Source organism: Muscardinus avellanarius (genome assembly GCF_963383645.1).
Source record: "Muscardinus avellanarius genome assembly, chromosome: 3".
Lineage (NCBI taxonomy): Eukaryota > Metazoa > Chordata > Mammalia > Rodentia > Gliridae > Muscardinus > Muscardinus avellanarius.
In genome coordinates, this window is record NC_137788.1 from 82,378,404 (window position 1) to 82,391,512 (window position 13,109).

At 42.1% G+C, this 13,109-nt stretch overlaps 1 protein-coding gene across 1 annotated transcript in view; it reads right to left on the reverse strand.

Moving 5' to 3' along the window:
* Positions 1-10,735: 10,735 nt before the first annotated feature.
* Positions 10,736-13,109, reverse strand: part of EVI5 (ecotropic viral integration site 5) — a gene marked incomplete at both ends in the record, with an annotated part of 177,174 nt that continues 174,800 nt past the window's right edge. Inside the window, one exon of the mRNA XM_080691470.1 lies at positions 10,736-11,053. Within this exon, the coding sequence (XP_080547596.1) occupies positions 10,736-11,053 (318 nt within the window). The remainder of the gene's footprint in view (positions 11,054-13,109) is intronic.

Consider the following 13,109-nt stretch of genomic DNA (forward strand, 5'->3'; position numbering starts at 1 on the left):
AAGTCTTGAGATTACAGGTGTGAGCCACCACGTGCAGCTTCGCTCAGATTCTTAAGGGCTTCATTTTACTGTTGATAATGGTGGCAGCAGGTACTTGGACTTGATCGTACTGGGCGAGAGCACGGTGGTAGAGCGCTTGCCTGCCACGGACGAGGTCCCGAGTCCCGTCTCCAGCACCGCAATCAATCAATCAATCAATAGGATAGTGTCGGTGTCAGTAGACAGGTCATAACTAACGCCTGTCCATTCCTTATGCACAGCATCAGCCTGTAAAGCCTGAAAATTGCCTATCAAGCCAATAACTCCGTTAGTTGTTGCTGACTGTGAGGTCATGCCAAGTTCTTGACGTGTCACCTCACTGAGTACAACTCTATCACAGGAGCGGCGTTGCCTTTACTCCCGTGAGGAAGCAGAGGAAGGCTGGGAGGTGCCTGTGCCCGAGGTCACTGCTACTCACTGGGGCGCAACTCTAAGAGACCTTGCAGTAACGCCCGTACTCTTAACTCCAGTGATCCAGCACATTGGATGTTCCTTTATTCAGCCTTTTCTTTTTATTTGTGGTGTGTGTGTGTGTGTGTGTGTGTGTGTGTGTGTGTGAGAGAGAGAGAGAGAGAGAGAGAGAGAGAGAGAGAGAGAGAGAGAGAGATACTGGGGCTTGAACTCAAGGTTGCTCTACCTCCCAGCTACAACCCCACCGCAATTTTATTTTATTTTATTTATTTATTTATTTATTTATTTATTTATTTAGGGTGAAACTGGAAATTGAGCCCAGTAGCACTCTCTGAGCTACACCCTTAGCCATATTTTTTATTTTTATTTTTTTGAAACAGGGTCTTGTTAAGTTGCAGAGAGCCTTGCTAAATTGCTAAAGCTGGCTGTGAACCTGTGACCCTCCCATCTCAGCCTCCTAACTCCTGTGTTTATAGGCTTCACCAGCACACCCAGCTTAAATGGCTTAACATAAAAAAGAATTTAGCAAACCTGGCATGGTGGTGCAGGCTTGTAATCCCAATACTTGGGAGGCTGAGACAGGAGGATTGCAGGTTTGTGGCCAGCCTCAGCTACTTAATGAGGCCCTTTGCAACTTAGTGAGATGAGATCCTGTTTCAAAATAAAGAATAAAAAATAGAGCTGAGCTGGGTGTGGTGACACATGCTTGTAATCCCAGTACTTGAGAGGCTGAGACAGGAGGATCTGGTTTTGCCGACAGCTCTGTTGTTCCATTATTATTATTATTATTATTATTATTATTATTATTATTTGTGTGTGTGGGTCTGGGAATGGAACCCAGGGACATTCAACCTCCGAGCTATACCCCTTACCCTATTTTTTTTTTTTATTCTTTTAGTTTTGAAACTGGGTCTCACTGAGTTGCAGAGGGCCTCACTAAGTAGCTGAGGCTGTCCTCATATGAACTGTAATCCTCGAGTCTCAGCCTCCCGAATTCTGGGATTACAAGCATGCGCCACCATACCTGGCTTGTTGTTCCATTATTAATGTCTTAGTTTTGACATATGTACCATGGATATGTTAGACATTAATAGGAGTTGAGTAAAGGACATATGGAATGTCTGGGTACTATATTTGCCGTATTTCTATAAGTATAAAATTATTCCAACATAAAAGATTATTTTTTTTAAGGCACTAGCCAGACATGGTGATACATGCCTGTAATTTCAGTATTTGGAGGCTGAGACAAAAGGATTACAGGTTTGAGGCCAGCTTCAGCAACATAGTAAGACTTTTTTTTTAGAATTAAATAAATAAAATAGGGCTGGCGTGATAGCTCAGAGGTAGAACGCTTGTGGGTTCAATCCCTAGCACCATACACACATACAAAAAAAAAAACATTTTATTCCTTCCTCTCACCATATAAATAATGGGCATCAATCTAATAGGTGAGGATCATCCCAAATGCTGGGATTACAAGCGTGTGCCACCACACCCACCCTGCCTTTTATCTTTTATTTTGAAATAGGGTCTCGATAAACTGCTGAGGGGCTAAGTTGCTGAGATTGGCCCTGAGCCTGCGATGCCGGTCTTGCGCTCCAGGGCTGGGCTCACAGGCGTGCCCACAGCCTCTGTTTGTTACGGGACTCGGCCAGTGCCAGCAATGCTGCTGCCCGAGAGCTACGCACCGCTGAAACTTTGGGCTCTGGTGGTGCCGTTGTTTCCATTTCACCAAAAGCACTTTGGTGACGAGCAAGAGGCTCCAATTTTGGCCCACAAATAAACAATTCTATTTTGGAGAAATTAGTGGAGCAAATGAAAGGTTGTGGGATCTGTTTAAAATAGCTACAGAGTGTCAGGGGCTGTGAGCCAGACCAAACAGCACACCGTCCCACACACCCCACTGGGGCCTGTGATTACTCAAATCCCAGCACCAGCCCCAGGAGCTGCTGCCAGGACGTGACTGGATGCAGCGTGCTCCAGCCTTTCAGTCCACTAAAGGGAAACCGTGTAATCCCGTCCCTCTCTTTCTTCTCAGATTTTTTTTTTTTTTTTTTTTTTTTTGTACTGAGAATTGAACCCAGGGACATTCTACCTCTGGGCTACACTCTCCAGCCCAATTTTATTTTATTTTATTTTTGTGGTAATGGGGATGGAACCCAGGGGCATTCTACCTTCCGAGCTACACCCCCAGCCCTATTTTGTTTATTTTGAAACAGGGTCTCACTGAGTTGCAAAGGGCCTAAGTAGCTGAGGCTGTCCATGAACTGCGATCCTCCTGTCTCAGCCTCCCAAATGCTGGGGTTAGAAGTGGGCATCACCACACCCAGCCCTATTTTATTTTTGAAACAGGGTTTTGCATGCACGCGCACGCGCGCGCACACACACACACACACTATAAGACTAAGGGTGTAAGTTACAGGTGGGTGCATGCAATCCCCAGTCCTGACCTCCCAATCCCCAAATAAAGCCCCAGAGAAACAACAAGGCCTCTGTCCTGCATGAGGCATGCTGGCCTGTCCTGTGCTCTCTCGCTGGCCCAAGAGCAGAAGCTGAAGCTGGAGACAAGCAAGTCACAAGTGCGCACAGACCCTGGGAAGGAGGTGTCCTCCCCTCTGCCAGGAGTCAGCCTGGTGAGCTGGTCCTGCGCCGAGGAGGGCACCCAGCCAGTCCCTGGGAGGGACAGCAGGGACACCGGAGGCCAGGCCTGCAGGAGAGGAAGGCCCTGGGCGGGGTGAGGGCCTGCGGTGTGTGCAGCACTGCTCCGCTTCGCCCAGCCGTGCGGGCCTGTGCTTGGGGCAGTGAAGAGTCCAGGTGTGTCTCAACTGCCCCAGCATCTCTCAGCCTCTGGGTCCCTCATGTGTACAGCATGCACTTCCTTAGCACACACAACCAAAAACGGAACCTTTTTTTTCCTTTTGCAGTGCTAGGGATTGAACCAACACTCTACCACTGAGCTACTGCTCCAGCTCCTTTTTAAATTCAGAGACAAGATCTCAGTAAGTTATGGAGACTGGCTTTGAACTTGTGATCCTTCTGCTTCAGCCTCCCAAGTACTGGGATTACAGGTAAGAGCCATCACACCCAGTTTACTGTATTTAGTTTATAAACCGACTCTACGTTCAGAACATGCTTAGTATTTTTGTACTAATTTAATAATTTTTCTTTCCTTTTTTTTTTGGTACTGGGGATGAAACCTAGGGGCATTCTGCCTCTGAGCTACACCCCGAACCCTATTTTGTACTCTTTAATTTGAAACAGGGCCTCACTGACTTGTAGAGGGCCTCACTAAGTAGCTGAGGCTGTCCACAAACCACGATCCTCCTGTCTCAGCCTCCTGAATGCTGGGATTACAAGCGTGCACCACCATACCTGGCTTCCTTCTCTTTTTCTTTTAGCGACAAGGTTTTGCTTTGTTGCCCAGGCTGGACTCAAAATTCCTGGGCTCTAAGTAATTCTCCTGCCTCAGCCTCCTGAGCAGTGGGGACAAGTGCTTTACCGCCATACTTGGCTTCATCAATAGCTCAGCAGCATTAGGTGCAGTCATCACCACCATCCACCTCCTGAATGTTTCCATCATTTCAAATGGCCGCTCTGCATCCCCCGGCCAGTAACTCCCTACCTGTGCTCCTGACCCTGTCCATGTCTGCTCTGTCTCTGTCTCTGAGAATTTGCCTAAATAGCTCATCAGCGATGTGGCTACCATTCATTTTCTTCACAACTCATAAAATAAGAATGCAAAACTCAGTGAGTGCTGCTACTCATCCTGTTGGGAGATAAATCTTATTTCACCAAAACTATGTTTTTCACTAAAATGGTGACTACGCATTGAAGAAACAGCACTCTGAAATCGGAAGCCTCGCCACTTAGCTTAGTCAGCTGGACTTTGAGTTTGGGAGGCTCAGCTTTTTTTATTTTTTAATGTTGGGAGATGGCCATTCTATCTACTGTTGAATGTCTATTTTGGGAAGGAATAAAAAGAAAACAAAAATAATATAAATGAAGAAACGTGGGAATATATGCACAGGAAACAACAGCTGATCAGTGAGCCGTATCATGTGCCTGGCTTACTTCACTTAGCACAATGTTCGCAAGGCTCATCCATATTGTGTCATGTATCAGAATTTCATTTCTCTTTAATTTTTTTGTGGTATTGGGGATTGAACCCAGGGGCGCTTTACCACTGAGCTATACCTCTAGCCCTATTTTTCCTTTATTTTGAAACAGGGTCAAGGCCAACCTTAACTACTTAGGCCCTCTGCAACTTAGACCCCTTACTACGCAGGTGAGGCTGGCTGAGAACCTGTGATCCCTTGTGACAGGATTTCGACAAGTTGCTGAGCGTAGCTTCAAATTTTCTCTCCTCCTGCCTCAGCCTCCCAAGTAGCTCATTCTTTTTTTTCTGTTGAGTAATTTTCCACTGCGTGAACAAACTACATGTTACTTACCTGCTCCTCTGTTGACGGACACGAGTCGTCTCTATCCTTTGCTATTGTGAATAATGCTGCTGTGAACACTGGTGTACAAGTAAAAGTCCTTGCTTTCAGAATTTATCTAAAATTGCTGGATCATATGGTAAGGTTACAGTTAACTCTCTCTGTGTACTGGGAGTTGAACTTGGAGGCATTCTACTTCTGACTACACCCCAACTCTCTATTTTTTGAAATAGGGTTTTACTAGGTTGCTGAGAGTTTCACTAAGTTGCTGGGGCTGGCTTGGAACCCACAATCCTCCTGTCTCGGCCTCCCAAGTACTGGGATTACTGGTAAATGCTACCATGCTTGGTTTATGTCTAACTTTTTTGAGGAATCACCCAACTATTCCACAGTGGCAGTACAATTTTATATTTCTAGCAGTGATGAGTCTCAAGGTTCCAATTTTTCACCTTATTACCAACCTTGTTATTTTTTCTTTTTGACTTTCATCCTAATAGGTGTGAAGTGGCATCTCACTGCAGTTTAGGTTTTCTTTCTCTACTAGAAATAGATTTATGCTGAATCTTCAACAAGTATATGCAATTCTTTAAAGACTTACCCTTTGACCCATTTCTAAATTTCTAGCAGTGGTTCTCAACAGGGGTGACTTTTTAAAAAATTTTTTTATTGGTGCATTATATTCATACATCATATTGGGGTAAAAAAGGGGTGACTATTTGACAATGCCTGGAGACATTCAGAACTGAAGGATGGTGTGTTTACTGGTACCTAGCAGGTAGAGACCAGGGATGCTGTAGAACAGCTTACATTGTGTGGGGCAGCCTCTCGCAGGGAAGTTAGTTGGTTTCAAATGTTAGTAGTGCAATCAGGTGTGGTAGCGCACGCTTGTAATCCCCGCGCTTGGGAGGCTGAGACAGGAGGATCGCGCAGGTTCGAAGCCAGCCTCAGCTGCTCATCAACTTGTTGAGACTCTGTTTCCAAATAAAGTATAAAATAGGACTGGGAGTGTAGCCCAGAGGTCGAAAACCCCCAAGTTCCATCCCCAGTACCACAAAAAAAGAAAAAAAATATATATCAGATGTTAGTAGTGCAAGGAGGAGAAACCCTGGATTATAATGGTTTGTCACGTTTTGTCTACCTTTTGGGCATAAAGCAGTATCGTGAACTGTTGCCTCTCAAGTGACGATAACATTGCTCTTAAGTTCTTTCCTCTTAGAATTGCTCCTGTATGCATATCCAAATCATACATATTTGAATGTGTTTATTGAGTTAGTTGCTTTTTTGTGGTACTGGGGATTGAACTCGGCATTCTACTTCCAAGCTACATCTCCAGCTCTTTTTTACTTTTTTGAAACAGGGTTTTCCTAGGCTGGTAAGAGTTTTGCTTCATTGGAGGCTGTCCGTGAACTGTGATCCCCCGTCTCAGCCTTCCAAGTACTGAGACTACAGGCATGTGCCACCACGCTTGGCTTAATTTGTTTTTATATTTCTCTTGGTGCACCAAGTTGCTTATTAATTAATAACCTAAAATACAATGTGAAATGAAAATATTACCATTGATATTTTCAAAAAAACTACCGTATTTCTGAAGGAAAAAAATCGAGACATGAAAATAGAAAAATATTAACTGAATGCCAATCACATACCAGATTTTGTTTGGCGTAAAATATATGTGGTGGACCAGATAGACGGAGTCCCATTGTTTATGAAGCACAAACCTCACTAATGCGATTCACCTATTAGGCAGGAGCTCCTTAACAGTGTTTTGAGTCTTCCCTCCCCCTGAGAAGATGAATGGTTTAAGGAAATAAAATTCTTATAAAATGGAAAACTTTAATTGTTTAAAGCAAAGGCACAAGTAAACATTTCAGGTTATCATACAATGTTACAATAAAAAATCCCAACAGTAAAATGAAATACATTATAACATTGCATTTCTTTAGTATATTAACTTATTATTCTATCCTTCCATGGAGTGAAGAAAAGGGTTAGGTGGATCAATGGGTATGATGTAAAAACTTGGATTATAAATAGAATCCACTCTATTTTAACCATAAATTTTAACTAATTTCAGCACAATTAAATCAATTAAAAACAATGTTTTGTTAATGTAGAGCAATAACTTTCATGCTAAAATTCATTGTTTCAGTAAATCTTTGATTTCACAAAATGTTAGCCATCAATGTCTGATACTATATAATAATTGAGCTAGTATGAAAGAACTTTACCAAAACATAATTCATATACTTACTTTAAATCTGAATATTACCGTGCATTATATAGATGATAAGTGAGGAATGAAATGATTTAATGTCAGAAATAATATATTTCAAAAGATCTGGATCTTATTTCTAATCAAAGGCACTATCTGGAGAGCAACAAGCTGTATCATGTCCAGAGCTGAAAAAAAAGCTTTATTACAATAGTTTCACAATGATTGCCCGGTTAGTTGGAACTTGATGTCTCAATTAGTCAGCAAAACACTGAGTGCCTACTATCTAGAAAAAAACGTAGAAGCTGTGTAGTTACATCTTTGATCTTTTGCCAAGAAGAAAAGATTCACCATTATGATTTACTGAGATGGGGTCTTGCTCCATTGCCCAGGCAGGTCTCCAATTTGTGAGCCTCACTTCCTGGGTAACTGGGACTCAGAATGCTAACCCGGGGGCAGTGCCATCGGCAAGCGACAGTCCGAGGGAGCAAGTCTTTCCACTGCGGGTCATCTCATTCACATTTCCTTTCTGAACATTGCTCAAATTGAAAATTTAAAAACACTTAAATGACACGACAGCAGAGATTACATAAAATCAATCGAGAACATAGTCTGATGCCTCAGTCTTGAGCAACATACATTAACTTGTCTGTTAACAAACATGGAATCAAAACAGTGCTCCTATGGCGTCTTAAAGGCCAGTAAGCCGGGCGTGGTGGCGCACGCTTGTAATCCCCGCGCTTGGGAGGCAGAGACAGGAGGATCGCGCAGGTTCGAAGCCAGCCGCGCGCACGGCTTAGGAGACCCTGTTTCCAAATAAAAATGTAAAAATAGGTCTGGGAGTGTAGCCCGGAGGTAGAAGGGCTTCTAGGAACCCCAGTACCACCAAAAAAAAAAAAAAAAAAAAAAAAGGCCAGTAAGACTTAAAATTCTTCTAAGGTCTATGTTTCCTTTTTTTTTTTTTTATTTTTTTATTTTTGCGGGTCTGGGATTGGAACCCAGGGGCATTCAACCTCCGAGCTACACCCCCCTGCCCTATTTTTTATCCTTTATTTTGAAACTGGGTCTCACTGAGTTGCAGAGGGCCTCACTAAGTAGCTGAGGCTGTCCGTGAACCGCAATCCTCCGGTTTCAGCCTCCCAAATGCTGGGATTACAAGCGTGCGCTGCCACGCCCAGCTTTTTTTTGTTTTTGAGATAGGGTCTCGCTATGTGGCCCAGACTGTCATATAAAATAGCTGGCACACATTCCATTTTGAATAGTTCTGAAGTATAATATCCATTTATGTTTTTAAATCATTAGTTCCACAGCAAAAACATATGATCTGATCTTTTCTTAAGCCAAACTAAAGAAGTAAACCTACCATTTTGGAGTACCTAGACTGAGGGTTAGCTAACTTTCTCTGTAGAGGGCCAGGCAATAGATGTGTTATGCTATGTGGGCTGTATGGTCTCTACTGCAGTTACTCAGCTCTGCCAAGGCATCACGCTTCAGCCACAGCAAACAGGGTAAAGAGATAAGCACAGGGATGTTCCAATCACACTTTATTTATGGACACTGAAATTTGATTTTCATATAATTTTCATGAGATACAATATGTTATTCTTTTGAAATTTTCCTAACTATTCACACAAACAAATAAGCCAAACAAACCAAATAAACAAGCAAGTAAAAGCAGGCAGGTGACTGGAATCAGTGTGCGGTTATAGTTTGCTGCTCCTGGTCTAGATCATTTAGACTTCTTGATGTGCGGGTCACAGCAAAAATATGGCCACGACTCCTCTGATTTCGCTCCAGTGTTGACAGCTCTGAACTGATAGGAGAGAATCCAGAGGAGGACCCCAAAGCACTAGGATTCCAAGAGCACTATTAAGTCTAGGAGTAGTAAACTGTGTAGTAAACTGTGTAGAGTTTATGCGTGCTGATATTCATTTGTCTACAGGTATGTATACTGAAGAACCAGTGAAATCAAATTTATTTAAATCATTTTTTCAGAAAAGCAGGAAATTGAGAAATTTATTAGCTGGACCATTTAAAAAGCTTTGATGTCACAGAGATCTGGACTAAAACCTTGGCTCTGCTAATTATGAGCTTGTTACCACCGATGAATTAACCACTAGAATTTAACTTGGTTCTAAGGACACAGAAGGCATGATTTCAATCTTTCTCAGGCAAGTAAATAGCTACACAGACATTTTAGTCCACAGTGTAGCATAAGGCTTAACTTCTGGGTTTAGATAGAAAACTACTTTCGTCACTTAACTCCATTCCATCATATAAGGTTAATATACTGTGCAAAGTTGTACCCCCCCCACACACACACACTGAAACCTACTTCCAACCTCTTACACTCTATGGCAGTTCCTCTTCCTACAGGCTGCTAGTGAAACGAGAGTGGAAGTGTCCACTCAATACATTCCTGTTGTCTTTCCTTGGGTAAGTGTAAGTCAGGCATTTCTCTGATCAGTAACATACCTTCAGTTTTCTAGGAAAAAAGCCTGAATGATATGAAAGGAAAGACTAACAGGCAAGGATTGTTATGGCTTCATCTACTGAGAATTTGAAGATAATGTTCATAGATTATTTGCAGATATAATTTCTGTGCATCCTGGACCTCAGTCCATTATTTAAATTATATTTAAAGTAGAATATCAGCTAAGTAGTATGTGCTATAACCTCTTTAATCATGAAAAATTTATTAGTTACGTACATATGAAGTAAAAGATTTCACCAATAGTGTTTCTGAACAGGCATCAGTTATGAGTCCACTAGTGTTGAATGCTAAGCAAAATACTAAAGCTATTAAAATATTAGTGTCTGGTTTATTTTTAAAATTTCTTTCAACCTATTATTTACAGCAGTCCTGTTAGAATGTTAAAAGCAGTCATTTTGCAACATGAGTGTTCCTCATATAAAATAATATTTAACATTGCGTATGCAGATTTGTAAATATGTACAAACAATATATTTGTAGCTAATCTATTACTCTGACCAATAACTGACACATGAATGCATCATATACATATAAAAATTAGAACTTAAAACCTAAAACTCATACAACAGTTAACAATAAATTTATGTTTAAAAAATTATACAGAAAAAAGGCCTTGTGTTTAAGAACCTTCAGTGGCTCACTAATAAAATAATAAAATAGTAATCTTAGTGAAAAAAATCTCCCAAACACAAAAATACAAGGTAAATCATGTATGTCTTGGTCAAATGTCTGTAGACAGCCACCTTGAAAAATGATAAACATAAATATACAATTTGTTCACTGAGCATAAAGTATTGCATGAGAGCAGTTTTATCTGAAGAAAATTCAATTTCCCATAGTTTTGAACTTTGAAATGATTCCCACATTAAGATATGGTTGTATTTTCTAAACAAGAAACATTAACATTTAGTAATACTGTTAGAACCTTATTTTACCCATTAACCATATTCCAGTGTCCTATATGGCAATGGAAAATCAGTGGTGAAGATTTGGCAAAGATAAAAAGGCAGATAAGATTATAAAATACATATATATGTAAAATACATATACATATATGTACATATGAAACAGGTATGTTCCAAAATCCCTTGTCATGTGGCAGCTGTTCCCTTAAAGACACCCGCAGCCTCGTGTCAGTGGTGGTCAGACAGTGGTGGAGTGTGACTCTCTTGGTGGCAGCCGCACCCTTCCAGCCCCGCGCTCTCTCTCTCGCTCTCTGGCCTCCAGCACACTGTCTTCCGCTTCGCTCTCGCTGCCGTCTGCTACAGTGGGGTCCAAAGACACTGGACCAGATTTTCTGTGCAAGGGAAAACCAATGCCACTTTCCTTTAAGGAATTCTCTATCAAATCTTCATCAGAGGAATGGAATGACTCGTCATCTCCTATTAGATGGTTGACAATGTGGATTCCATCATAAGGAGGTTGGCCTGAGAAGCCCCTCTGGCCTTTTAGGCACCTGAGCTGTTAAAACAAAAACCATATTCATTTACTCAGATGGAGAAAATACACACATACATCAAAAAAGTAAATGTTTCAAACTGTTTAAAAAAGAAGGTACCTTGATCTTTTTCATTTATACATATAATAATAACTACCATTTTTTTTATAGTGCTGTGTTATTGAACCCAAGGTTTTACACAGGCTAAAAAAGCATTCTACCACTGAGCTATAGCCTCAGCCCCAATAACAACTAATTTTTGAGAGCCTTCTATGTGTTAGGTAATAGGCACTTAACTTATTTGAATCACAGAAGTCCAATTTGGTAGATTTTTATTTTCCTCATTCTACAGATTAGGAAGTGAAGACGCAGGCAGAGTAACATGCTAAGGTCAGCTAGCATGTATCATTTACATGCGAGCCAAACCTTCCGATCCGAGAGAACCTACTGGCCTCCAAGCACCCGCTGCCTAACGTGTGGTCACATCACTAAATGGATCAGGTGAATCCCAGACGCTCTATCAGTTCACCTGGAAAAGCTTCAGCTGTATTTCTAGAAGACAGAATCTAAATACAGCACTCTTAAAACATTATACAGTCTGTCCTGAGAGCACGTCTCTCTGATTCTGTCAATGCTTTACAACTCACTAAGATCTGCAGTTCTCACTGTGTTGTGATACCTGAATGACCATGACACACTGTCACTCACAGGGCAGCAAGGCTTCTTTCCACTCAGAAGCTTCCCATGGCATGGTGGGCATGCCAGCCATGCAGAGCATTTCTGCTCCTCCCCCCAGGGAGAAGGGCAAGGAGAGGAAGGGCAGGCATGACTTGGTCTTTCCCTCTATTCCTGGGGTTTGCAGGACAGGCCCTCTTGTGGGGGAGGAATGAGGAGGGCACACGCTGCATGGTCGTGGGTGGGGCAGCTTGGCTAATTCTAGAGCTCAGTGCTGGAAAACTGTTGGCACATGTAACACTAAACCATATTCTCCAAAAGCGGTTTAATCTGGATTAGGGGTGATTTCTTGTCATCATCTGCCACATCCTTGCCTAAATTTCCTCAAATCCCCAAACTCACCACCATGAACCATTTAATGAAGCATCAGCCTTGTGTTCAAGTTAGATACTCTTTCACTTTATTTTCCCCATACACCTTGAATTTTCTCCTACAATAAAGCAGACTAAAAAAGAAAAAAACAAAACTAAAAGCTGAGCATGGTGGCACACTCCTGTAATTCCAGTACTTGGGAGGCAGAGACTTGGAGGACTACTGCAAGTTTGAAGCCGGACTTGGCAACATAGTGAGGCTTCACCTCAAATAAAAAGGGCTTCAGTGTAGCTCAGAGGTAGAATACCCCTGGGTTTGATCCCCAGTACCACAACAAAACAATACATAGCTACTAAACATCAGACTATTAGGGATCTTGCTAAGATACACTCTATGTCTCCTACTCTTATTGTTACTGTCATCCCTCATCTGTGTTTTTTGGAGACGAACTCCTCATCATATACTATCTTTCGAATCTTGAGATAAAGCCAATGTGAAATATTCAGGAAATATTACATACACTTTCAAAACTAACGGTTTAGAGAGTAAAGACATTACATCCTTGCTATAACATCTCCTAGCTTTCCTGACAGACTTCCAGGAAGACGTGAAGAAACCTCAGCATTTTCCTGTTGCGTGTGACTGCAGGAAACAAGAGGATGTGGGTCTCAGCCAGCACAGTGATGTCTGACCTGGCACACCTGCAGCTGTGAAGAAACCCCTGCCCCAGACCAGGAGCACCCAATTACCGTGAGGCCCAGTGAGCCTGAAAACACACCTCTCCTCTGGCAGAATTGAAGTAGGCTCTCAACCCTCTCCCCACACGCTGCGCACTGCCCCATCACAACTGCCACGCGCTGACGCAACATCCTATCGCCACATTGCAACACATGATTTATAGCTCTGAGTGTTAGATTAAGTCAGTTAATCTCTTCCTTTCTCTTTTTTTCCTCCCAGGCCCTTTTGAAGAAATATTATGGAACATGTGTCTTCCTTCTTCCTGGCTGTTTTGGAGGAGAATGGCAGAAGAAC